The 26,137-nt window shown below is 51.0% G+C and overlaps 2 protein-coding genes across 2 annotated transcripts; both read right to left on the bottom strand.

The window, feature by feature from the left end:
* Nucleotides 1-1,930: 1,930 nt before the first annotated feature.
* On the bottom strand, nt 1,931-20,270 carry DZIP1L (DAZ interacting zinc finger protein 1 like). Its single transcript, XM_067302066.1, has 16 exons — nt 19,954-20,270; nt 15,002-15,556; nt 14,023-14,107; nt 13,216-13,340; nt 12,637-12,798; nt 12,173-12,310; nt 11,511-11,573; nt 10,895-11,035; nt 9,583-9,613; nt 8,682-8,732; nt 8,423-8,556; nt 6,915-7,107; nt 5,971-6,196; nt 4,902-5,077; nt 4,295-4,434; nt 1,931-3,277 (listed from the first exon to the last, which is right to left on the bottom strand). Exons 2-16 carry the CDS (start codon nt 15,503-15,505, stop codon nt 3,107-3,109), a joined length of 2,340 nt encoding a protein of 779 aa, XP_067158167.1. The 5' UTR covers nt 15,506-15,556; nt 19,954-20,270; the 3' UTR covers nt 1,931-3,106.
* Nucleotides 20,271-22,395: 2,125 nt separating this feature from the next.
* A4GNT (alpha-1,4-N-acetylglucosaminyltransferase) lies at nt 22,396-25,591 on the bottom strand. The gene is given in 4 exon segments (XM_067302199.1): nt 22,396-23,007; nt 23,951-24,400; nt 25,227-25,286; nt 25,490-25,591. Coding segments are annotated over 4 exon segments (1,224 nt in total).
* Nucleotides 25,592-26,137: the final 546 nt, after the last annotated feature.

Genomic DNA, 26,137 nt, shown 5'->3' with positions numbered 1-26,137 from the left:
ATAGTTGAGGAGCAGGTGCAAAGGCATGAGAGAGTGGGGAGGCGGTTTCAGGCCCTGCAGGATAATGACAGATCCAGCAGTGTAAGGGCAGGACACGTGCATCGCTGCTTAGTGGCATCTGTGATTCACCCAGGCCATCCCTGATCGTGACAGCCCTGTCTTCTTGCATCCCCATTCCTTTTGCTGTTAACAAAGTCATGTTGTCTTATGTTGTTGCAGCATCTCGTCTTTACAGAGAGAGGCAAATTCATTTCGGACTCAGCTTTTGTTCGACTGTTGTTCTCCCCTGGGAGAAGCTGAATTTGTTTTCTTAATGCTGTTACAAATAAATCTTTGTGCAAAGGAATTATCAGGACACCTGTCTGTCTATTTAAACTCCACTCCAAGTGAGAGCCCCTGCTCTTACACTTCCGACTTTCTCTTCTGCTGCGCACTTTCGATTGGCTTTGTTTTGTTTGGCTTTGTTTTTAATTCCCTCGGATGCAATAATCCATCTGCTAGGGGAGCTTCCCTTCTGTTCTCCGCTGCTTCGTCATTGTGTAGCATGTCAAGAGCGCTCAGCGATGCTAAAGGGCACTAGGCTAGTGACAGGCACCCTGTGATGTAGCCCAGTTTTGCATCATCGAGAAAAGATAAAAAACAGACAGTACCCTAAGAAAGGGGTACAAAAGGGGTTTCTTTTCTGGAGAAGGAGTCCATAAAACAACAGAAAAAAAAAATTTGACTAAAATCTTGCTTTCCGACAGAGGCAAGGCAAAAGCCCTTTGCCTTTGCAAAGCAAAAGCCCTGCTTCCCTGCTGATGGAGCTGGTAGACATGGAGGCTCTTCTCCCCCACCTCTTTTCCTCTCTGACATGATGTCTGGAGACAGGGCCTGTCACCTGTAATAGCCCAAGGGGCCTTACTGAATCTTTATGGCTCTCCTGTGCCCACAGTGCATTTTCTGAGGTGTAGCTAGCTGCAGCTTGTAGCAGATGGGGAGCAAGTTCCCCAGTTCGCTGGCTCAAGATGTCCAGTCCGAAACAAAAATGACTTGTCTGTACATCTATTTATATGTTCATCAGAGTTAATCACTTTCTTCTCATATAAAATTAAATTCAGTCGAAGCTTAGCAATAGAAAATAGCCTGTGGCAATCTCTGATATGCAGTAACCCTCCTCTAAATCTCCTAAAACCCACCAGACACTGGTGTTCATCTTTAGCACAAAGACTCCGACCAGTTATAGCTTTTGGGGAGAAAAACAGCGAAACCCTCTGGCTATCAGACCGGCTATTTCTGCCTAGCACACTGGTGTGAGGTGGGCACGCTTTTAAAGAGGCACCATGCGTTGTTTGCGGAGCTGGGTATCACTTCCCAAGGTCCTGTATCATCATTTGGTCTGCTCTGAAGGACACTGCAACCTGTAGACATGCTCAATTAGCATAGCCTGAGCTCCCCCCGAGGGCTCGTGGATTAACAGCAGCTGGTGGAGGACGCATGCAGCCGAGGGGTGCGGGCTGCAAGATGCAGCTGAGGCTTGTGGTTACCCTCGTGCTGCCTCCCATGACACCAGCGATGAGTCCGGAGGCAAAAATCAGCAATCGGGGCAACAACAGAGTTCACCCAGGCCCTGAACCCTGCAGGGCATTTATTTCACCTTTCTCTTAGCACAAGGCTGACAGGCATTTTTGGAGTTTCCCAGACTCAGGAGAAGTTTCTCATCACCTTTCTGGTACTTTTCGCTCATGTCTGGACTCTCCGTTGAGTGCATGAAGCTGACTGCAGCAGCTGGTTTCCCTGTCACCCCTACACATGGAAGAGGCGAGTGCTCGCTCCTACCCAGCGCCTGTACTACATATATCAGTACAAGGCTCATTTCTTTCTCCCAGATACCAATTTCAGCACCCTGAAGGGGGTGAACTACATTTAAAAAAAGACATTGGCGACACAATCCTGTTTCAGTTAATTTATTGAAATCAGTATTCATTATGATCAACACTAACCAAAAAGAACAATATCCATTAAATAAACCATAAAGTAACATGTGTGGCTATAGCACTGTAAACTTAATGAATAATACAAAACAGTCATAGTTCTTATTTAAAATCAAAGGACTAAAGTGGAAAGATTCCCTTTCAAAGTTTCAAGGTATGCAGCGTACAGAGCCAAATTATATATACAGAGCACACATGTGAATGCATACATATACAGGGATGTGTGCATATACAATATATATATGTTTATGCATGTTTGCAGTCACCTATCTGGAAAGCCCTTTTGCTATTTGATGAAATGAAATGAATTCACTTCGCTGTTCTGCTCAGCTCTGGCTGGCCTTTCTGCTCCATAGAATTAAATTCCCCACAAACATGAAATGGTAGAAATTTTAACCAGCAGTAGAGTGGGTTGGAAAACAGAAGAGTAGTTGTGAAGTGTCAGTGCAATTTTTCCTGTTGTATTTTTCAAACCTACAAAATTTTGTCCTCTGTAAGGATCAAGATTGTCTCATGCACAGCTACAAACATAAAAAATACAGAGAGGTTTAGGAAAATGCACTTCATTTATATGGATAAGTGTTATAAGCAGAGCCTGACTGATGCGATGTCTATAATCAAATAGGCAAATAATCAGTATTTGGATTGGACTCTGTTTGATGGACTGCTTAAAAAATAAAATAGGCACACTCAAGGGTCAGGTTGTGAAAAGCATGGAGAATAGGGGCAGTGAGAGCTGCTTGCGCTCTCCAAGCTTGTGGCACCCTAGGACGGGCTCTGGGCTGTGTTATAACTCATGCAGACACATGCACGAAGGGAAGGTAGAAATCGCTGCCCTTCTGGCCACAAAGCATTTGTTCCCCTCGGTTTGAACAACAGCACCTGGCCAGGGAGGATGCAAACCTTATGTGCGGCTTGAGGAAGCCCCAGCGCCGGGAAAGAGGAACTGCCCCAGCCCGGGCAGCAGCCCGTGGAGGCAGCTGAGCGGCGGCTGCCTGTTCCCGGTCTCGTGGCACCATCAAGCGGCTGCTGGCGGCTGCTTGTTCCCAGGGAGGACTGTCGTTTCTCCGTCTGTCACCTCGCGGCGTGGCTGCCCGGGCCCAGGGAGACGGGGCAGCCCTGGCCCGGGGGGATCACCAGCACCGGGTCGCCGCGCTGCCCGAGCTCCAGGCGCTGGTGCCGGGCGAGCCTGCCGGATCGCCGCCGAGCCTCGCCGGCGGCTGCCGACGGCCTGCTGGCAGCTCGCGGGGTGCCACGAGGTCCTCCAGGGAGGAGGTGTCCAGGTCGCTGCTGTCACCCGCAACCTGGACGGGAGCGCGGGGGAGACGCGGTGAGGGGAGCGGCGGCGCCCGACCACGCGCGGCATTTGCACCCGGAGCCCCGTACGAGCAGCTCAAAAGCGATCAGAATTTCTGCTGCGTTTTTCGCTGTTTTCTGCAGGTCAGAGGCCACGTGGGGCTGGCAGGCTTTGGGCGCAGGGGCCCGAGGAAGGCCGCCGGAAAGGGTGAGTTGCTTGATTGCTTTTCTGGGGCTATTTCCTAATTTATCCCATGATGCATCTGGGTGACATCCAGATGCACCAAGCTTAGCACTCTTTGCTCTGATTTTTACATAATTTTTACACTGGTCAGACCCATTCTCTGTTTTTCTCCGAATTGCAAATCGTACCATAAATGTCACACTTTTTTTTTTTTTTTTAAACTTCCCTAGATGAAGGCCCAGAATTTCATTCTCACTGCAATGAAAAAAACTTGTTTTTGTGCTGGGCCTTTCTTGGGCAAAGTCCTTTTTTTTTCCCCCTCCCTAAAAAGCAATTTGATTCCAGCACTGCCAGTACTTTAATTACATCAACTCTCCCCCATAAATTGAGGTTACATTTAAGTCCCAGTTTAGTAATTTAATAATTTTGCCATTGCATCACTCCAATTATCTCTGGATTTGTTCCAGAGACCTTTTCTCAATTTGATTCTCTAGCATTTATTGTTGTTCTCCCAATTGCATGAATACTGATTTTTCCAAAGAGGGTGACTGGACAAATGTTAGGGGAAGGACACGTCTGTAACTGGAGAAAGGGGCCAAAGGCCAAGTCTCCATCACTGTAAACTGCCTGAACTCCTTGCTGCACAGACTGTGTCCTATGACACTGTGCTAAGAAGGGGGCAAAACATGCTTTTTTTCTGAAACTGTGTTAAAAAAAATCACTGTGTGTAAATCCAAATCTTCAAGGCTCATTGGGAAATGGGATGGCCATGAAGACATGCATTTTACTACAGCGTTCCTCAGGCTTTCGCCCTCTCTCTCTTTGCTGTTTGGGGCAGTACCTGGAGTTTCTTGGCAGGCTGGCTAGCTTTGGGCGACCCAGAGCTCCTCTCGGGGAAGAGTTTCACACCCCCAGCCGGTTTCCGTGCTGTCGTGTCCAGGCGTCTCTCCAAGACCTTCACCATCGCAGACACGGTTGTCCCTGCATGGAGCAGAGCAGGTTAAAATGGGAGCCCTGGAGCCAGGCAATCACACAGCGAGTCCTGCCCAGCACAGCTCGACTGCTCCCCACCATCGCTGGTGGGAAGGGATGTCACCGCAGGCCTCCAGGCAGGGCCAGGAGCTGCCAAAGGATAAAGCTACCAGTGCCCGTTCACCTGTCCTAGCAAGGGGGCAGAGGATTAAGACTTCTCCCTCTTCAGTCCCAGCAATAAAGTGACATGGTGGCACCAATGGAGCCACCCAGGCCTGTCCCTGCGGTGTTGTCCTGAGGTTAAAACACAGCCACCCATCATGGGCCCAGGTGTGCAGGACCCAGAGCGAGGAGCACACTGTGACCACCTGCCCGCAGCCACCACGCTGACTGCAGCCATGGCTGGAGGTGCCATTCGAATTAATGGGCGGTTATTCAGCTTGACCTACAGCGGTCGCTACAACAGCCGGCAATACCTGGGCCAGCCGTTTCCTCTGGCGAATCCAGGGCAGACCAGTCAGATTTGGTGTCATTGTCGGGCATCATTTTCGAGAGCACCTGCTCTTGCTGCATGCTCGTGGGAGGTCTCAGCTTCGTGGGGGACAGGCTGGCCTGCTGCCATCCCAGCGACGCTTTTGAGCGGGGACGTGGGCTGCAGTGGGGCGCACAGAGAAAGACGGGTCAGTCAGGGCCGTATCCCACACAGCTGGGGCTGGAGGGCTCAGACAACTGAAGGCAGGCAGGACACCCAGCTCTTGGACATTGCACGCAGCAGGAGACAAGTCCTCATGGCCAGATCCACAGCACTGGGGGAAAACTGGGCCTGTTGCCTCTGGTATCCCCCTCTACCTGCTTCTGCAGCAGCTACATGGAAGTGCTGCAACAGTCTGGGGGCTGTAATGATCTGTCCTCGAGCAGGGCATTGCATGGAGATGCACCCTGCTTCCCGCTGCCACGGACCAGTCAGTCACACCTGCCTATTGCAAGCCCTTTCCTTCCGGCCTCTCTGACAGGTACTCAAGCCCAAGCTCACATACCTGCCTTGTGTTTGGATCTTGCTTGGGTTGACTTTAAACCCTAGATCTGGCTTCCTCTTTCCTCCTGGAGCAAACAAGTAATTCTTTTTCCTCATCCGTTCTCGGCCATGTATGTTGTCTGCACAGTTTCTGCAAGCTTTTCTTTTGCATCCTTACTACTCTTGCTCCAAAAACCCAAGAGAGTTTCCTCATCCCCTCAAAGACATGATGGGAAGGGAAGAAAGGGCCTAACACAAGCGTTAAATGCCCCATGTTTGTCTCCAGCACCACAGGGTAGGATACAGAACCTAAGGTCTGACTTTACTGGGTGGCTTGAGTCAGCCCAAAGGGGCACGGAAAGTCCTTTTCCAAACAAACCCTTCTGGGGTGTCACATCACCCATCAGTCAGCAGTTCCCGAGGATGTTTGTGTTTGTACAGCACCTAGCGGAGCTGGGGCCAGGCTTGTGACCAAGGTTCCTGGGCTCTGACCACCTGCATGTAGACCGAAAGGAGGCAACGGGACTTACCTCTGCTGTGGGACGGGTCCCAGGCGAGGACTGGTGGGGTTGCTGGCCTTGAGGGTCTGGGTGGTCCCCGGGTGGGTCCCCGGAGGGCTGTGGGTGGTGCGGACTCTGCTCCGAGGAGCTGGCCGGGGGGCTGCTGAGGCTCCAGGCTGTAATGCAGCTACCTTCACCGTGGGCTGCGACGATTGCAGTGACTGATGAAGTGGCCAGGGCCTCTTTGGGCTTTGAACTGGAAAGCAGTATTAAGAGCAAAGAAAATCGCTACCTACTGCCAGGCGGTCTTGTGCATGCAGCTCCTGGGGGAGCCGTGCTGCCCGCTCGGCCTGGGGAAGCAACACTGGGTAGAAAAAGGGGGAAAAAGCGATTTGCAGAACACCACTGAAGGGGATCCCCAGGCTCAGCATGTCCTGGGGGCCCCGCAGGCAGAGATGCACCATCCCCTGCCCTTGCAGCCCAACAGGCTGTGACTCTGCCCAGAGACATGCAGACAGACAAACTCCCTGCCCGGGCTATTCAACCAGCCGCAGTGGGAAGGGAGGAACGGCAGATTAGGCAGGCCTTTCCCACCACTCAACCTGTATTTTACTCTGCTGGTAATCCTTGTGAAGCATCCCGTTCATGTGCGACCAGTTGGACTCTGCGGCTTTTTGTAGCCCTGTTTCCCAGTGGCAAAATGACTCTCATTAAGCGTGAGCTTCTGGGCAGAAGGCCAGGGATCTTTTTGGGGTCTTCTTTGGGATAGCTGATATTTTTTGAGCATGAAAGGCCAGCCCAGGCAGGGTCAGTAATGGAAAGAGCAGTTGCAAAGACTTATATCACCCTAAATGCCCTTTCCTGCCCTTTCTCCGTCTCACTGCCCCACTCGGTGAGTGAATGGCATCCTATGGCCATGGGTAGGTGGGGACCTGCAGCCCCACTCTACACTTCTAGAGAGGACAGGAGGTCACCTGGGATGACAGAAAGCTGTTGAGGGAAGGTACCGTTGGGCTTCTCGCGTTGCCTGACTTTCCACTTGACTGCTCGGATTAACTTGTCCCTCAAGCGGAGGAACTCCGGAAATCTCTCAGCCTTCTGCTGCTGCTGAATCCTGACCAGAGTTTGGAGGTTCTCATAGGTCTGAGTCGAGATCCCCTTGGCAACCTAAAGCAGAGGGTAGCTGAGGGGCTTGACATTGTTCTCCCGCAGCGCTATACAGCGAAACATGCCCTCACCAGCACTTTTCCTGTTGTGCGAGCTTCCTGCAAACTCCAAGCCCACTGAACCCCACTTGAGTCGAGAAGGGTTGCAACAGGCCCGATGCCCGCCCTGTCCTTAGTACGGATGCTCTTACCCCATGCAAGCAGGCCACTAAGAGGCTTAGGTCCCCTGCTTACAAAGCCCTCATCTGCTTTGGTAAATGACCACTGAGCAGTAAATCCAGCTATTTCAGGCAATTTCTAGCCTACAGAATAAGTGCAAGCATGTTCACTTGGGAGGTATTTATAGCTCCAGCAGGTTTTGCAACCATGAATGTCCTGGGGTAACAGAGATGTGAAATGATGAGAAGCGAAGGGGGGTTGTATGCCTCTGGACCTGTTTTAAGACACCTCAGATGCTCCTGACTCTCACAAATGCCCACCTCAACCTTCCCTAATAACATGCCGGGGAAAGCGGGGGGAAAGCCAGGGCCACAGCCTGTGTAAAATGAACCTAGGAGTGCTCAGTTGCACTCTGGTCTCCTGTCAGAGGCTTTCACTCCTTAAAAGCACCTCCAGGAAACAATCACACGAGGAGTCATTAATTCACTCCTTTCTCTTTGTGCCTTCAGGACCTGCAAATCCCAGCGGACAAAACACAACTGCTGCCTTGCTCAGGAACATTGTTCAAAGGAGCAAGGGGTAGACACGTAGGTCTCCAGCAGAGGTGCGGCCATGCACGCTCGCTGCTTTTGCACCAGCTCTGCGAGGTGCTAGGTGGTAGTGTTGCATCGCTAGGAGCTCAGGGAGACTTGCAGGACACACTATTTAATAGACTTGGCATGAAAAGGGCTTGGACAGTAAAAGTCCCCTTGAAATCCCCATGATACAGACTGCTGCGCCCTTACAGACCCTCCTTTTACAAGGCATTTTCCTGGAAGACAGCAAGGCCTGGTTTATTTAGTATATGAATGGCTGCTTGTGAGGACGACTTGCTAGAGAGAGAGTTATAACAGCTTGAGCAGGGGGCAAGGTGGTGATACAGTCACACTCCCTGAACAGAGACAGGAGCACCACGTTTTATTGCCCGTGCTGCTGAGCGGTTCTGGCTCCATCTTGCCATTTGCCTGCTTGGGGTGTAACTGCTCCAGACAGGGATTGTTTTACTGCCTATTGGTGCTTTAGTTGCTCAAAGGAAAGAAAAAGTTCAGAGCAGTCTTTATCTCCATGCACCGGCTCGGGACTGGCGTTGAAGGGATACACTGCAAAGGCAGGCTTACCCTCTTCACGCCCATGCTCTCCAGCTTTTCCGCCAGCGTCTCCTCCAGGATGGGGCGAAACTGCTCCAGGAGGTGGGGGTTTCTCCGCAGAGCTTTCAGGAGCCTCTGCTTCCCACGCAGGGCATTCTCTGTATCTGGAGTAAAACGAGGCCTGGGAGGTGAGTGCTGGCACCAGCGCAGCGATGCGCCCCAGCCCGCCAGGGAGGAGGCTGATGGGTCCCTTGACCCCTTTGAGGACAGGGATCCCACCAGTACCCACCTTCTTCTGATGACTCTTCTGCAAACGCCACTTTGGGTGCTTCCCGGGTCACTGCGCAGACAGAAAGGAGCCGTGAGGGTTGAGAGAGGAGCCGAGGCCCCGGTGTGGGAGCAGGCTCAGGTCTCTAGCTTGTTCCTCACGTAAGCAAAGAGCAGACACATCTGTATCTTGGGGATCCAGCACTGGCTCGGACCTGGTTACAAGCCCTTGGAGAGCATCCCTGAGGGAAACCCAGTGGTGCTCGCAAGCAGCCCTCTGCCACCCCTTCGGTCGGGAGTGAACGCTATACCTGTTGGGTATTTGCTGTAAGTGTCTCTGTTTCAAGGCCTTTTTTTTTTTTTTCTGAAAAGTAGCTGGACAGCAGCAGCAAACATCCGGGTTTGCTGCTGTGCTGCAGACATCAGGGAGATGAGCAGTCCCTGTTTTCTTACCCTGGCTCTTGATCAGAGAAAACCCAGATAAATGAAGAAACCACAGAGTATCTTGACTCCCTATTTTCATGCAAATAACTACTGGCATCATTTTGGAGGAGGAGGCAAGGGAAGGAAGAGGTCATTCATTTGTTGTGAGCTCCTGATTGAAATCTAACTCCTTTGGGGTATGTCTACAATGCAAAAGGCACCCAAGAGAGTTAGTTTTCCACCAGCGAGCCAATTCTGCGGTCTGTGCTGTTGCAGCTGATATTAAAGGGTCTGGAAGATGTCTGCTCCAGTGTCATGTGAACGGACATACAGTCAGCTACCTGCAGCGGACAGGGCATGTTTTCCTCAATTACTTGCTTGAACCAGCAAAGATATTGTAGAGGGACAGAAAGAAGACAGTGAGCTCTGAATGGCTATTGGCAACTATGGAAAATTTATCCAGACCCAGACTGATTCACCCTAAAATACATAGTCATTACCTTCAGGTTTGCTTGCAGACAGCAGCTTGATCTGTAAAGAAATAGGCTGGGCATCATTCAAAGATCAGTTCTTTGTCTATAATTTGGGGTAACTTTTCCTCTTTCAGGGGAATATTACTATTAAAATCACCACAAAACGAGCAAAAAATAATTCTATGGCAAGCCAAAGCGCCTGGATGAAAGGTATTTTTTGCTAAGAGCACAATATAGCTCGTTCCTAGACAGACTGCCTACTACTGGTGAGAAAGACCAACTTCAGCTCTGTCCTCCTGGTCAAGCTGAGTCAAAGACGAGCCCATCAACAGCCATGGCATGGGGGTGTATGTGAGAGCAGGGGCCTAAACTGGGCAAATACACCCGCTAAATGCTTTTTCCTGCAACCAGACTGTACCTCTAAGGGGTGAGCCTAGGTTCTTCCTTTTCCATAATGCGAATACTAGCACCGTGGATGCCATCCTGTTACACCCTCGTGTTAGTCACAGGTCGGGAAAAGAGTAAAAGATGCTCCAAATCACAGCACGAAGTGTTGCAGTGGTGATCTAGCCCCTTGGGGGCACAGTTCGTGTTGGCCAATATTCAAGTAATGCTTTGTGCTTAATGAGTGGGAAAAAGACCCCAGCGTAGCAAAGCATTAGACAATGAGCTTGAAATTAGGCATAGGCTTAACTAAGCAAGAATTTTAAGCCTGCTTAGAGTTAAAGAAACGAGTTCTGCTTAAGTACTCTGATGAATCAAGGCCTGCATTTTTTTTTTATTTCACTTGCCGTATTTTAGCCTGAGCACTTCCAAGCTGTAAAGAAAGCCGCATAAGCATTCTTTATCTGGCACGAGACTGAGACAACGAAAGGGAGGCACAAGGGTGGCAAAAAGGAGGGTCAAGAAATGGGAAGAGGGATAATAAGGTGTACAATTCAGGCACTGTCTGGGGGTCCCTGCTGGGCAGCCCGGCACTTGATCACTGCCGCCTAAATCAGGAAAATACATCCAACCTGTTTTTTCTGACCATACCACACACGTTGAACCTGCTTTTAGGGTCAGGCGGACTGGGTGCCTTCCCCAGCTAAGAGGAGACTGCCCGGACGGATGGATCGAGCATCCTGGTATCACCATGTCGGTGCCCATTCCAAGCCCGGCAGTATCCACAACTACCCACCATTTCCTAACACGATCTCTCCGTCTTTCGGTCACCTTTCATTTCTCTGAGTTATGTTCCCAGATGGATGCGAGCAGCTTACATGAAGGTAACACCCGGGTCCTACACGCAGAGGACACCGCACGCTGCAGCCAGGGGTGGAGCGAAGGTGCCATGTACCGTTTTCTCCTGCGACTTAATGACCTCAGTCTGGTCTCTAAGCTGGGAGCTGAGCTTGTCCATCTCCTGACGGAAGTGGTCTGTAGCTGCCCGCTGGTCCTGGGACAGGGTGGCACGGAGCTTCTCATTCTCACTCTTCAGCTGAGAGGGACAAAAAGGAAACGAGAAGAGTTTAACATGCTAAAATTGGGTTCAGAATCATCTCTTCTCTTTACCAACTGGGGAAACTCTTTAGATTTTTGTTCATTATTGAATTGCTAAAGCAACCTGAGGCCTGCTGGCAGACTCCTAGTGGTCTCTTTTCCCTCTGGATCACAACTTAGTGTAAGTCTGAGCAGAGCCTGACCCACAACTGCTGTTACTGGGGGGCAGCCAGCTGCCCCAGGGACATGTCCTCCCAAGGGCAGCTCTGACCTTGCAGAAAATGTACAGCCAACCTTGTGTCGGCAAGCTTGTGTCTTCCCATCAGCTGCAATTGGACACAGGTCCTCTTTCTCTGAGGAGACCTACTATCTCTGGGGTCTGAAGCTAAGATGGAGAAAAAGCCTGAGGGAAGTGTCCAAGCCTTTTCTGAGTGAGGTGCCCAGGAGCTCACAAGGAAGACCGTGGCACTTACCTGGGCCTCCTGAGCCAGGTGCTCCCTCCGCAGGTCCTTCAGCTTCTGCTTCCACTCTTCCCTCTGCCAAATTAAACACAAAGCTGTTTCCCTCCTCAGTCCACAGGCTGTGGGCTTCTCACTAGTGGGGGCACCCAAATATGTTCATGCTTTGGGAAACCTAGCTTTCCTTCAGGTCCTGGAGGACCTTCTCGCACCGTAACAGCAGTGCTGAGGAGCCTCAGAGATGGCACAGGCTTTTCCCAGCCCTCTCAGTGTTCAGAGGCACCAAATGTGTTGAAACCCCTGCTGCTTCAGCCCTTATAGAGATAAGATAACTAATATGCAGGGAAGGAAATGTCTCTTTTTCCTCTGATACTTGAAATGCTTTTCCACACAGCGACCTTCTGTAGAGATGGATTTCCCTGCAGCAAGCAGGTTCACCTGGGACCAGGTCATGCCCTCTGCATCCTTCAGGTCCCATTTCTGGACTCAGACAGTCAGGTGCTGTCATTCAGCAGGAGCTCATTGCTGGTCCCTAGCTGCTAGCTAAACCCAAGCCGAGACCTCTGCTGATGCACGTGCCAGCAGATGTGCACAGAGGTGCATGAACGTGGGTTCATCACCATCAAAATGCACCTGCACGACAGACATAATGAAGACACCCACAACACACTCCTCACCTGTACATCCATCCTCTCCCGCATGTCCTGTAGCTCTGCCCGGGTCGCTGCCCCCTGCCGCTTCTCCTCGCAGTCATCGTCCTGCAGGGTCCCCAGGTTGGACACTGCCACGCTTCTGGCCTGGAGCTCCTGCAGTTTCTGTAGGGGGGGAGAGGAAGGAGCTGTTGGTGCTGTGGAGGGGAAGCAGCATGAGTGCTGCTCCTCCTGCTGGTCCCACCTTGGACAGCCGCTGCCTCCTTCCCCAAGTCCGGGGATGCACCAGGAGCATGGAAAGGAGGCTTTTTTAGGCTGCGAAACTGAGAAGCTGAAGTGAGAGCCTGTGCAGACCAGGCAGGGCAGCAAGCTCGCATGTCCCCCATGCTCTGCACCCTTCAACAAGGCATGTGTGAGGCCGAGTCACCTGCCCGGAGGAGAACTAAGCCTCTGCCTCTGCCGCAAGATCGCACCCCGGTGTGCTCGCTCACCCCTTCCATGGCACTGCTCCTGCTGGCGATGTCCTTGAATTCGTCAAGGAACAGCTGCCTCAAGCTGTCCAGCTCTTGGCGGAGCTTTGTCCTCTCCTCCTCTTTCCACCTTTCAAAATCTCTCCTGCCCTCCTCCTCTCTCCAGCGAGCTCTCTCTGTTTCCTAAAGGGAATGGAAAATCAGAGCTGGACGTGTCCTGGCTGCAAAGCAGAAGCACCAAGTCTGGGACAGGGTTTGGGGCTTCTGCTCTGGCTTCAGTGATATGAGCACTGACAACCTCATTACACCAGTCACTGCTCAGAACTTAGGCCCTGCCAGCACACTAAGGAAAGGTTAAGGCAGTACAGTCTCCCGGGGCAGGCACACTCACATGTGTGCAACAGTGCTTCTTTCCACATAACATTTCCCACAGGAATTTTCTGGGCAATTTTTCCACAGAAATAAGCATGATTCCCACTATAAAACATTTTTTTCCCTGCATTTTTCATTTGTGCTTTAAAATTGCCCCGCGTTCTGTCTCTTCTGCCCCCTCCTCCCCTCTTCTTTTCCGAACAGCCAGCGACGCCCGTGCGCCCGTACGTGCTCCTGGCGCAGCTTCCCCATGTCTCTCTCCGCTTCCAGCCGCTGCTGCGTCTCCCTCAGTTTCACTTTCAGCTCCTGAATCTCATCCTCCATTTGCTCCACCTGCTTCTTCCGCTGCCTCTCTGCAAAGCGCGGGGAAGCAGGGGCACGGTGAAAAGGGCGTGATTTGCAGGGTCCCACCGCCGTGATTTTGCTCTGAGGGGCGAGCAGGGGAGAGCAACGTCCCGCTTTGGCGCACAGCGACACAGCACCGGCCCCGGGCTGCGGTTTCAACCTGCCAGCCAGCAGCCGAGCCGCTGTCTGCCAAGTTCGAGCACCCAGGAAGGGCGAAGCTGTGACAAGCTTGCGTGGCTTTCACACGGCGCTTCACACCCGCAGGCGTCAAAGCATTTTGTAAAGGAGCATCGACGCCTTGCTAGCGAGGGGGCAGAGGGAAGGCGAATCCCCCCCTCCCGCTCAAGCAGGCAGCTGCAGAGCTGGGAAAAAAAACCCTCCCAAGCTCCCCGCTGAGGCTTGGCCCACACGATCCCGCTGGCCCTTTGGGTGAAGATGATCCCTTAGGGAAAACAAGCAGCAGGGACGGGCTGCAAATGGGCGTGCAGTCCCTGTTTCTGCCTGCCCACGCTCGAGGGAGGAGGGAAGGGCGGCGAGCAGAAATCATTCACTGAACGTTCACGGAAATACAGAAACGGGAAAGGCACGGCGTGAGAAGCTGTCTTTAAGCCCCCACAGTCACTCTCTATTTTCCAGCATCCACATCCCTCCCATTAACGAAGTGAAGGGAGAAATTCTGCCCATGCTCACCAGCCTCACTGGCTTCAGTGTGTCTGCGCTGAATGTGGGCTTGGAGGAAGGAGTAGTTCACGAAGGCTTTATCGCAGAGCTGGCACTGCGGAGGGAAAACAAGCCAGTGAGAGACCTGCATCCGCGGAGAGAAGCGCTTCCCTTGTCCCTGACCTAAGGGAAAGGAGATTATTCTGCTAGTTTAAAGCAAAAGGGGAGATCTTAAGAGACTTGCCTAATGCACTAGAGGTATATTAGATGAAGGCTGTTAGGAGTCTCCTGTGTGAAGCCAAAGGACCACCAAATCCAGGAGCTTCTGGAAATCTTTCATAGGGCTATAAGGTGTTTGAAGTCTCCCTGCCACAAGACATCTCCCACGACCCATGGATGTTGTAAGATTTCCCCCTGCACCCTCCTTCCCAGTGGTCTGGGCTGCTCTGACTACCTGCAGTTGACTCGGCACCTCCCAAAAAAGGAAACTTCCCTCTGGGCTAACAAGGACTTTGCAATCTCCATGAAGCTGCCACAGAGCAAACCCAGAGCAGATGTGATGAACTGGGACAGGGAAAGCAGCAGAGCTGGCCGGTGTTTTCCTGGGCTTAAGGTGCCTTGCGAAAAGCCTCCTCCTTTGAGCAGGAGCTGGTGCTCAGCTGGTTGCAGGTTTTGGGGGAAGCAAACCCCGAGTTACCTGCAACGTTGCTGGGCAGGAGAGGTGGGGTCTTGCCGTGCATTGGTGTAGGCAGCCACCAGCATGCATTACTGACCTTTCCCAGTAACGGCTTTGGTACCGGACTGACTTTATGCTGGACTAGCTGTAGTTTTGTGGCCCTTACTGGACCATACACTCAGGCTGAGCCATGAAACCCCTCTCTGATCCTGGCAACCCTCTGAGAGTCCCAAGATGCCAGCGGGTTACGGATGCAGCGAAAAGCCTCAGGATGTGTTTTACAGTGGCTTTACAAGACCCGAGGGGGCCCACCATCGCCTTTCTGCCACGCACCTTGTGGTAGCTGTTAGCCCCAGCTTGCAAGAGGAGCTGTTGGGTGGCGATCAGCTTCTTGCGCCTCCTGCTCTCCTCCTTCACCCCCCTGAGCTCCTCCTCCTGCCTCGCCACCTCCTGCTTCGCACAGGCCAGCTCGTCGAGGGCAGCCTGGAGGCGCCCAGCCTGCAGGGCCAGCGCGGCGCTCAGGCTCTCCTGGCAGTGCAGCAGGTACTCGATGCTCAGCTGGGCCATCTTGAGCACCTTCAGCAGGACGGGGTCAACGGGCTGCTGGCAGGACGGGCACCGCTCCGAGTCCAGGTTGCAGAAGGTGACGCTGGCAATGTGCTCCTGGAGCGTGGCCACGTCCAGCTCCCGGGCCACGCGCTCCACGTCGATGGCGCTGAACCGCCGCCAGTCCACGCTGGCCCGCCGGGGCTGGAACTGGAAGGGGGGGATTCCCACCAGACCGGCCAACGCAGCCCTGTCGGGGGCAGAGAGCTGCGGGGTGCCACAGCCCGGCATTGCCGGGGTCCCAGGCGGATGCAGCAGGTGGTAAATGTCTGCAAAAAAGGGCTGGAAGGCAAAAAGGATGCATTATGGCAAGCTGACCCCAGCTCTGCCAGAGCCCCCACCAGCCTGCACACATCTCTAGCATCAGAGAACTTGTCAGAGCACATCCTAGGCGAAAAAAAACAACAAAAAATCCTTCTCCCTTTCCTTCTTCTTTTTTCCTTCTTCTAACTTTTTCTTCAAATGAATAGAAACACCCATACTCCCCTTAAGTTAAGTATGTTCTTGTTTTGTCTGCAAATTAAAATACCTTTGAGCCATCCCTGCTGATATCCAGTCTTATAGCCTTATCTGCCTGCAGATATGTCTAAAGTTTGTACCGACCCCTGCATATTCAGCACCTATGGAAATTATTGAGGTTTCTAAATATGCAGTTAGTAGCATAATAAAGTGACTAATATCAAATCTGCTGGCCTGTGAGCCATGCCTGCATGTATATCCATGCAACAAAAAGAGACACAGAGCATCCATATAACTCCCTCCCTGCCAAAAAGGGATTTTTGAAGCCCCACGTTTAAAATTTTGGCATGCGGTTGGTGCATAAATGGGTCAATAGTTTGCACATGCACATATACATTCTTGCTGGGATGGAAACAGCTGTATTGTATAGTAGAGATCTCCCTGTGTTGAACTGCTATCTATTGCTTTTGCCAAATTCTGAAAAAAAAAACAAAAAATAAAAACCAAAAAAACCCCCAAAAAACTCAGCCAGTTTATTGGTGTATTATAACCAGAAGAATAACTAGAAGTCAATGAATGCTAACGATACTGCTTCTACTTTTGCTAATGGCAACTTTTCTAAAACTGTCACATTTCAACTGTTTAAAATAACCTGTTCTGAAGGAATTTGTAAACCCCTTCACTCAAAATCCTGAATGTGCATATTCCAGGGGAAAAGAATTATCCTGTTTTTGAACAACACATGCTAAACACTAGATACATTTTTAATACCACAACACTCTGCTACCCTTCATGTTACCTTGCTCTGATCTAAATCTAGATTATTTCCTCATTATTTGCTCATTTTCCTAGCTGTGTCCTAAACCATAATTATGTAACCGTATTTAAACTATATAGTTTTAAATCTCTGATTGTTCTCGGTATTGTTCTTAGGCTGCGTAAGGAGGAATTCTGCCAGGGAACGTGCAAACTGCGGACACTGTGAAATACAGTTCAAACGAGAGCAAGCGTCGTGGTTTTTTTGAGTCAGTTCAGTTCTGTGTTCGCAGCTGCCCCCCACATGCTAATCTTCCGGCCGCCGCACCTACCCGCTGCCTTTAAGCAGCTTTTTAGAAAATGCCTCGCTTTTTTTTTTTTAAAAAAAATGCTCTTTGCTGGAAGGTTGCTTACCATGCTGTCGGGTGGGGACGGCGCTGCTGCGCAGCCCGAGCAGGGCTTTGAGGACGCGGAGCGGCGCGGCGCAGCGCGGCGGCGCCGGGTGTTGCTGGCGGCGCCGGGCGTTGCTAGGTGCGCGCTGTGTCCCGCAGCAACGCGCCTCCCCCCCCGCCGCTGCACACGCCCTTCCCAGCGCTTTTCAACGCTCCGCCGAACTTGCTCTTCTTTCTTACCCTTTCCTCTCTTCTTTCCTTGCCTAAATACAGCAGGACAGGAGAAAGCCTAGATTCGGGGCTGCTGCTAGCCTAAAAAAAAAGGGCCTGCCCTGCAGATCAGCTGTAGCTGTCCCCTTACTGCAGGGAGACGCGGCATGAAAGCGCTGCAAGCCTTCGGGAGCGGCTGTGGATCAGGGGGACATTGACCTTAACCATGGGTTTGCTTTAGGCTTTGGTTCATTTTTCGTCTTTTCTGTTGCATATCTAAAAACACCCCATCAACAAGACCCTTCCTCAGTTTAAAAAAACATGTTCAGGATCAGAGCTTTGACCCAAAGTAATGACAGGTTCGCAACCCTGAGTTTTGAAATCCTGTTTACCCGGCTTGTATAGCCAGTAAATCTATCCAGAAAAGGTTATCGTTATTATTGCAGGTGATATACCATTTGCAGCACTGTAATGTCTAACAACCCAAGTCATTGCATCAGATAAAGTAAACTCTGTGTGTGTGTGCGTGTATGCATGTATGTACGTAGAGGCCCAAATATAGCCCTGGCTGCAAACTGTGTAAATCTGCAGGGTAACGGCACGCAGTCGTCCCGCTTTGGGCAGGAGGTTTCCCTCGCAGCGCCGGGACCCTGGAGCCCTGGCTGGCGGCCCAGGGTGAGCGCGGTCCGGGCAGCGGGCTGCTACGCTGTGCTCTGTTTACCCGCCACCGTGAAACGGAAACCTCCAGGGAAAGCCTCTATCCTGGGGTTATCAGCTCCCTGCTGCTGCAGCGACCCGGGAAGGAAATGGGACCGTTCCCGTTTGGCAGAGGTAAATAGCCGCGGGCCTCCGAAGCTGTACAGATTGCATAATATCGAGTCGTGCTCTCGTAGGCAAACCTGGAGGAGCATCGTACATGTAAACACATGCGTACGTTCCTGATGGATAGGGACGGGATTCACGCAGAGCATAAATCCAGCACATCAGGGCTGGGCTGAATTTGCGGTGGGAGGTTTTGTCGCGTGAATTAACTGCTCCTAGAAGGAGGGTTATCCCACAGGGTGGCCCACGGAAGGGAGATCCCGCATCCCACCTCTCTGCTGCTGTCTGGAGTCAAGTGCTTGCCCAGGATCCAAGAATTGCTAGGGGAATATATAATTTTATAAACTGGGGCAAGGCAGAGGATTTTGGCCTAGGAATGGCTGGATGGAGATTTTTCTAGAAAAGACAAAGTCTGAGGCGGACACGTGGCACAGAAATTATTCGGTGCCCAGCACTGCAGCTGGGCCAAGCTCCGCACAGTCAGAGACGGTCTGAAAGTGGAAATGAGAACGAGCAACAGCACCAATCGCCCTGGGCAGAGTTGCCAGCCGCCGGCTGACTTTGGTGCTCCTTCTGGCATAAATCCTTCCTGCCATGGGCAGGCAAAGCAGAGCAGGAACTCTTTGGAATTCCCTTTGGAATAAAGCAGGAGGCGTAAGAGCTAAACCTTTGGGCAAGCCCTGGCTGAGGAACCAGCCCTGCTCTGGCTGCAGCTCCCTCCCTCCCAGCAATCATCCTGTTCTCTGCCAGAACACAAATGAAAGTCCCCTAACGATCTACCGCATACCCCCGGGGGCAGGCGCCGTTGCACAACCTCGTTAATATTAACAACGTCTTCATGCACCAGAGGCAGTGGCGTTTAACCCGGCCATCGTCGAAGCTTGGTCGCTTAGCAGCATGGCAGAGATTGTCCTGTTGCCTGGTGCGTTTTCCCCTCCGTTTTCTTCCAACTCTTTCAGGCGTGATGCCGCATATAAAACCTAAGCCAGTGCCACCATGGCTTCAGTAGGACTTTGGTTGGCACGGTAGAACCATAACATCAGGCAACCTGGGAACCCAGCTCCAAAGATTTATTTCTTCTCTTCAGTTCTTACTTGAATATGCTTAGGACAGATGCTCAGCTGGTATAAATCAGTAAAAGCATTTTGACTTCCATGGTGCAATGTTAACCTACTTCAGCTAGTGTGAAGGAGCTGTTGGCAAAAGGCTTCCCCATCACAGATGAAGGAAATTTGGCTACGACCTTCACTAGGAGTAAGATTTTGCCTGGCAGGTTATGAAGGCAGCAGCTTTGAGGGATGCGGAGTCTGCCACAAAGGTAGCAACCTGTACCAGGCAGCGTAGCCTAAAGTTCAAGGAGCTCAGATGCAACATTTCCACTCCGCTGTGCAAAAACGAGCTCCATCAAAATGCTGATAGAGCTGGTTTTCAGAGTGTGATGAGCTTTCATATTCCAGATTGGCAAACAGATTAGAGGACTGAAACAGTGCATGTCCTCATAATGAAAAAGCTGAAGAACAGCGCTTTTCCTGGGCTCTCTGGGAAGTTAACCTCAGCCCTCTCTTTGCAAGGGAAACTGGTTTCCCTGAGGGGGGCTGGCTGGCAAAAGGGTCACCCTACAACTCCAGTCCTGCGTTTAGCAGGAAGCCCTGGGGCACGGGGACTCGCCGCTCTGGTGTGGCAAAGCTGGCAATCATCACAGCGAGGAGGTGGAAGGGTCACGGGTGGGATGCTGGCTCCACAATGTTCCCGGCAGAAACCAGGCAGCGTGGGGAAGCCGGGACGTTTGCTCTACCAGATAACAGCCGTTGCATGGTCCTCCTCTTTGTAACCCACAGCCTCTGGCAGGGAAATCTCTTCCCTTTCCCTTTTCTTCCACCCTTCCCCACCTCCACCTTGGGGCCTCCCTCGCCTCTTTGAACTTTTCATGGGCTTCTTCACACCCTACAAAGAATAAAGGTGCCCCAGTTCACCCCAGTGCCAGCATCCTTCTGCCCCCTTGCTTATTTGGGAGTTTACAAATGTTGGGAAACACCTTACCGTGGAGCAGAGAGATGTTAGGAGACCTGGACTCTGCGTACAAACTGTTCGGGCAGCTTCTCTAGCTCCTCCGCACCCTGAATGAAAGCAGCCTGCACCTCGCTCCCTTTCTCAGCCTCTCTTCTTGCCAAAATCCGGCGTTCCCAACAGCAACATCGCTTTCAGCAGAGCTGTTGGGACTTGCTCTGAGCAGCAGCATCTGTCTCAGACGGATGCTGGGAAAACCTCCTCTCTTGAGAGCAGCGCTGAGATCGGCTGTGCTCGTCGCTGGTGTCATCGGCGTTTTGCTGCACGTCCCGACTGTGTACGCAGCCAAGGGAGAGCAGTCAGCCTGGGTAGGACCAGCCCGCTAGGCAGATGACCGAGGAGCTAATACGTAACCAAGCAGAGCCTCGGAAATGTTTCTCTGCTGAGCTAATGCAGAAAGAGACCTCGAGCAGTTCAAGTCAAAACACTTCCCCCAGCACCGTCCCTCCCTTGCAGAGACACTGCCTTCATTCCCCCAACTATAAGAGCAGCAGAAAAAAGAAAACACTTACTTCTTCCCAGAGAGAGCAACTGCAGAGAGTCTACAAGGATAAGACCGATGAACATGGACGGTCAGAAGTGTCTCAAAGCAGCGAGAGGGGCTGTCCAGAGCCGTGTGCGAAACAGGGAGGGCTCTCCGGGCTGTAACCCTACACTCCTCCCCGCCATCTCCCCCTGCCCCGGGAAGTTCAAAGCTGTCCAGGAAAAGCCGCTCACGAGGCCAGATTCGGGTGGCACCTACTTCCCTGCTAACATAGCGCAGAGCAAAGCCGAACCTCCGTGGGCAGCACCCGCACTCCCGAAAGGGAACGGGCAAAATCCCCCGCGGTGCCACGCTGTTGCTCTGACAACCTGAAACACTTGGTCTGGCCCCGTTTGCCCTCACGCTGTTGCAGTTTGATTGACTTCAGCACGGTTACTCAGGCCGACGTGGGGCTGGAGGGAGAATTGCGCCCCGCGTCCCAGCGCGGCGTTACGCGCTCATAAACCCGCTGTGTGCAGAAGGCTTCCTTTTTCCAGCTAATCTTGTTGTGATTTCTAGCTGCAGAAACAAGGCTGCAGATTGCAGCATGCTCATTAGCTGCTGTATTTACAAAAGATAGCATTGTACAGATGGCAAACATTTGATGACGGGCTACCAATCCGCCCCCACCTTTCTGCTCCCAACTCCAGGCTTATAAACAGCTGTTGAGACAGACTCAGAAGGGATTTGCAAGTTGGGCTTTTCAAGGGCTTGGGTGGATTTGCACCGCGATGCTGGAGCCTGCAGGAGCCCACGGGAATGCCAGCGCCTGGGCCACAGCAAACTCTCCGGGACTGGCACCTTCTGGGTGTGGGAGAGGAAAATGCCAGAAAGAGAGAAGGGGAACAGATGCAAAAAAGGAAACACAGGCAGGGAGTGGTGCATCGGAGAACCCAAAAGGGAGATAAGAAGGCAGCATAGGTGGCACAGACAGCTGAGGGTGACTGGGGCTGCTGTCAAGCTGCTGCACCATATTTTCAAAGGTATTAGAAATCCATTTATTTCAGAGGGAACCTTGGAGGGTCAGTCCTGTCATCTTCTTGGTGCCTCAGCACCTCCTCTTCAACTGAGGGTAAAAAGGGAAATGTGACTCTTCACTTCTGTACCAGGGAGGTCAGGCGATAACAGGAGACAGACAGAGCTGACTTTTGAGGATGGAGAAATGCAGCCCCTTCCTGGAAGGAGCTAAATTCAAAGTGCAGGAGGAAAAGCATTTTTAAAAATAGCAATCATTTTCCAGAGGAATGTAGGGGGAATGAATCTCAGAGGCTTGGTGATTTATTAACTGTATTATTTTTACTTACATTTATAAGATCCCTCTCAAAAACGTAGGGTATAAAGTAAAGTTTGTGTCAGAAAAAAAGAGCCTATCTTAATGAAAAGACAGTAGCAGTTTGAGCTATGTATGTCATCCATACACTGCTATACACTTGCATTACACTTGCATTACACTTGCATCGGAGTCCTCAGTTAAACCCAAGGCCTTTTGTGTTTGGGACTTTTTGTGAAATGCATAGGTGCCAATAGTGCAAAAGGGTGCTGAGATGCTTCTGAACTTCCTGCCAGAAGGCTATGCATCTCCCTGGAACTTTTTCCTTTAAAAAGCTCACCAGTAAGGCCTGTAAGTCCCTTTGATTCAGTAAGGCTTGGTTTGCAAACACCTGTAAGAAACCAGAACTGAATTTCTGAAACCACTCAGGCAAAGGAGTCCTTAGTATCACATCAGATGGATACCCACCACCGTTCTGCATATGCTCCTCAGCGTCGTAAGGCAACAAGGAGAGCGGTTATGAACGGTCTCTACCACAGGCTGCTGATACCAATGGTCACAATGTGTTTTAGCCCCAGGACAGGGGAGGGCTGGAAGGATCACCTCGCTCTCCCATGTCACGTCAAATGGAGTCTTTATGCTGCATGAAGTCTCTCCCTTCTGCTCTTTGAATCAAATCCCTGTATGTCGTGGGGCAGTATGTTTTGTACAGTTTTTCTGCCAGCGTATTGCTCCCTGCAACCACCACTTTCTGGTTACGGTTCATGAAGTTCCACAAGTGCAGCGCATAGGATTGGTTGAAGTTAGGGCTTTTGTCCCACACCTCATAGTACTTTCTCCAGGCTGGGTACGGGATAGGGTAGAAACGTTGGGGATTTAAGAAGGAGATGTTCTGGCAGCTGTGGTCCTCGAGGTCTACAAAATCAGTGAGATTGCAGATGGCTTTTAGCATCCTTGTCATTAAAAGGGGCCCCTGGTTGCCCCAAATTTTCCCATTGTACTTTAGAACAAAATTCTTCATGCAGTCCCAAATAAATCTGTGATAGGAAGGAAAGCCAAAGATCCCGTTGCTGGAGAACTGGGACTTCTGTGCTGCCAGGAAGCTTGCCTCTGGAATAGGCCTGATGGAGATGACGTCCGTGTCCATGTAGATCCCCCCGTATTTCCATATGAGCGCCAGCCTACTGGCATCAGAGCTGATGTGAACCCAGTTCTTCTCCTGCTCTGGGTTTACCTGCAAGAGTTGGAGACATGAAATGGTGAGCTGCTGACAGAGAACTAGCTGCCTCCTCCTGTCCTGTTAACTGCATTGTAAAACTGAACACCTATAAATGTCAGCAACAGCTTTTTCTTTTTACAGCTATTAAATTTTATTGGAATAAGATAATGGGGGAGCTCAGAACAATGACTTTATAAATATAAATGAATGTAGGAACATTTTATGGTTTTTTTGAGGAAACTCAAAATGTTAAATCAATAATGCTGTGAATCATGGGCTGCTATTTCAGTGTGACGCAACCCGTTTTACTCACTTGCTGCCTCATCACTCACAGCTCTTTGAAATAGGCTAAAGGGCTTTTGCTGGCTTTGTTACTGCTTGGTGTAAATTTTTCTTGGGAGTTGCAAGAGCTTGAAGAAAGTATGCCTTCACTGCTTGCCCTGCACTGAGATGAAGCAGAACAACCCTCCCAAACCATACTTGCAAGCAATTTGCAAAGAGCTTATATTCTGCGTGCTTGAAAGCGCCCACCCCTGGTTTTGCCCATTGCCTTTATGAAAACTGAAATCTCTCTCCCATCTAATCTAGCACAGGTTTTATCAGTGTGTGGCAGCATTAACTAGCACTCAGATGACTCGGACAGCACATTTTGTTAAACAAGCGTCTGTTGAATAAGATGATTAACCGATGTTTTAACAAAATACGTATGTAGTCTATTTTTGTCACTGTTGTGTTTGCCAAAGATCTGATTCTCCAGATAGTGAAAAAATCATGATAATGTGTTCAGTAAAAAGATGGATGAAGGTACTGCAACATGTGGCAAAAATGGTTCTATTCTGAACAAAATAAAATGAAAGTGACTGCAATTTCATATAGTTGGGCAAACCCTCTGTGCCTGTTCTCCTCCATTCATTTTTAGCCTGCTTCAGAGCTATTTTTCCCCAATTATAACTCTCACCTGGTTGTACCATTGGAGCAGAGGGGTGTCCTCAAAGACAGTTTCCATCTGGAGGGGGAAAATGAAGACATTGTTCATAGACGATAAAAGCGAGAAGGCGGTGTAGTTGGAGTTTATGTCCAACACCGTTTTGTTATTAAGTCCTTTCATGAAGAGGATGACGGGCCTGTCAGGGTAAATCCTGGCAGCAGATTCCACAGAGCAGGAAACCAGAGGAGGGGGCTCCAGACGTTCCGTGGTCTCCAGAAAGATGATGCTTTTGCCGAGGCTCAGAACCTGCTCAGGTGTCAGGAAGTGCTTGGACAGAGGAATACAGGAGAAGATGCAGCCAGACAGCAGGGATATCTCGTACAAAATGCCAGACACAAAGAAGAAGCAGAGGCATATCTGGATTTTCTTCATCATTCTTGCTTTCCTTTGGCCTTTGGAGTCGTGCTTCAGACATGTATGCTAAGGAGAGACAACAAAGAGCAAAAAGCTAACAACGTCAGTGTTACAGCTTATCAGGGCTGGGAAATGACAGGACGGGGTTTTGGACAGTGCAGTATGAAGGTGGAAGGTGCCTTTGCCTCCAAGCCAGTGCTGAGGCTCACACCTTTCCTCCCCAGGACAAGGCTGGTGAGGTGGTCAAGGCGCAGTGAGGCTCTGTCCCATGCAGGGTGCAGGTGCTCAGGTCCCTCTTGTCCCCACCTCCTTATCCCCAACCAAGAGGAATAAAGGAAGGGAATAAAGAAGGCATCTGATGTGCCTTGAAGAAGGGAGGCAGGCCTACATCTCATGGCGTAGCTACACAGTCACTGGGTTTGCAGAGACAAGAGGGTCAAGGGCAAGAGCGGGGAGAACAAGGCAAGGTTGTCTAGCCATGTTCAGGCAAGGACCACCATATCCTCTCCTGGTGCAGGCTGTTACAGCAAATGGCTCCCAAGTACCATGTCATTGGGTGCCTGTCGAGGAGCAGGAGGTGCCCAGGCCATTTCGCTGCCAAATCCCAACATGCCTATGGAATTAGGTGGCTCAGGAGCTGTGAGTGCTGATGAGGGGGAGGTAGCGATTGCTGTTTTGGCTGTCTCAGCCAAAACGAGTGTCAGCCTGTGGGCACGTACGTCTGTTTTTCTCAGTCCACCCCCAGTCTGTTCACACCTCAGTCCTTGCCCTGAAGGCTGAGAGGAACTCGGATCCTGCAGCAATGGGGGTTGCAGAAGTACCAGAGAGAGGCAGCTATAAGGACAGAAAGTGGCTTGTATGTTTTTGCACAAGTGAAGAATGTAGGAGGTACCTGGATTGTACTTCTAACAAATGCACATTTCTAGCTCATTTTTTTGCCATCATGGTGGCAATTAGGTGGTCACAGAGGCTCCTTTGAAGCCCAGCTCCCTGATGAAGACATCCAAACTATTTGGAGCCCACAAAGGGACTTCTGAAGGCAGGAAGGACAGCTAGGAGACCGATGCACAGAGAAAATATGGTTCTGCTGCAGGCAGATGGTCCCAGATAGGTTTTGCTCAGTCCCAGATAGGGTTTGAGACCAATGGGACTCACCTGAAGGGGTGCAGCAAGGACAAGTTTTAGGCAAGACTCATCCAGCACCTCCATTGGCCTGGCCCAGTTCCTCACTCCCGGGCTTGCCGTGACCCAAGGCATTTCGGCACCAGGAAGTCAGGGAGTTCCTGCAGGTGAGAGGCAGGATCGAGACTTATCTGCATTGTGCTCTTTGACAGACTTGTAATGTAAGGAAAATCCTTCTTGAAGTGTCACTTGGTTGCATTGGACCAGCCCACATTTGTTTGGTAGAGATTGGCGTGGTCTGGTGATCTAGGCTCCAAGAGAGGGGAGACGTTTTGAATGACAACCCAAAGTCCGAGTGACACCCTGAAAATGTTTAAAGCCTAGTTAACGAAAGGGAATGGAAGGAGCCACAGTTCTGTGTGCTCGGTTAATTAATGAGACACATTGCCATGTAACCCGGTCTGAATATACATAAGCTCACAGCATAGCAAACGCCATGGACTTTCCCTGGAAGTGCTGAGCATGTGCTTGAAACTGTGGCAGCTTCTGATCCATTTTTAAGAGACTGATCTCGTCGAATTAAATATTAAAAGCAATGACTGTACCTATCAGTACAGCTTTCCGGGCTGCATAGAAAATTTGGCCGTTTTTCATTGCCACAGCATAGAGAGTTTCTCATTA

The sequence above is a fragment of the Apteryx mantelli genome, chromosome 9 (genome assembly GCF_036417845.1).
Source record: "Apteryx mantelli isolate bAptMan1 chromosome 9, bAptMan1.hap1, whole genome shotgun sequence".
Classification (NCBI taxonomy): Eukaryota; Metazoa; Chordata; class Aves; order Apterygiformes; family Apterygidae; genus Apteryx; species Apteryx mantelli.
Note: the sequence above shows the minus strand (reverse complement) of the source record. Positions and strands in the feature narration are given on the sequence as shown.

Coding starts and splice junctions, on each gene's coding strand:
- DZIP1L (XM_067302066.1), bottom strand. CDS start 15,505: ATGCCGGGCTGTGGCACCCCGCAGCTCTCTGCCCCCGACAGGGCTGCG. Junction 12,799..13,215: donor GGAAGCTGCGCCAGGAGCAC/GTACGGGCGCAC, acceptor CATTCCCTTTAG/GAAACAGAGAGAGCTCGCTG. Junction 9,614..10,894: donor TTAAGTCGCAGGAGAAAACG/GTACATGGCACC, acceptor ATTTCTTTACAG/ATCAAGCTGCTGTCTGCAAG.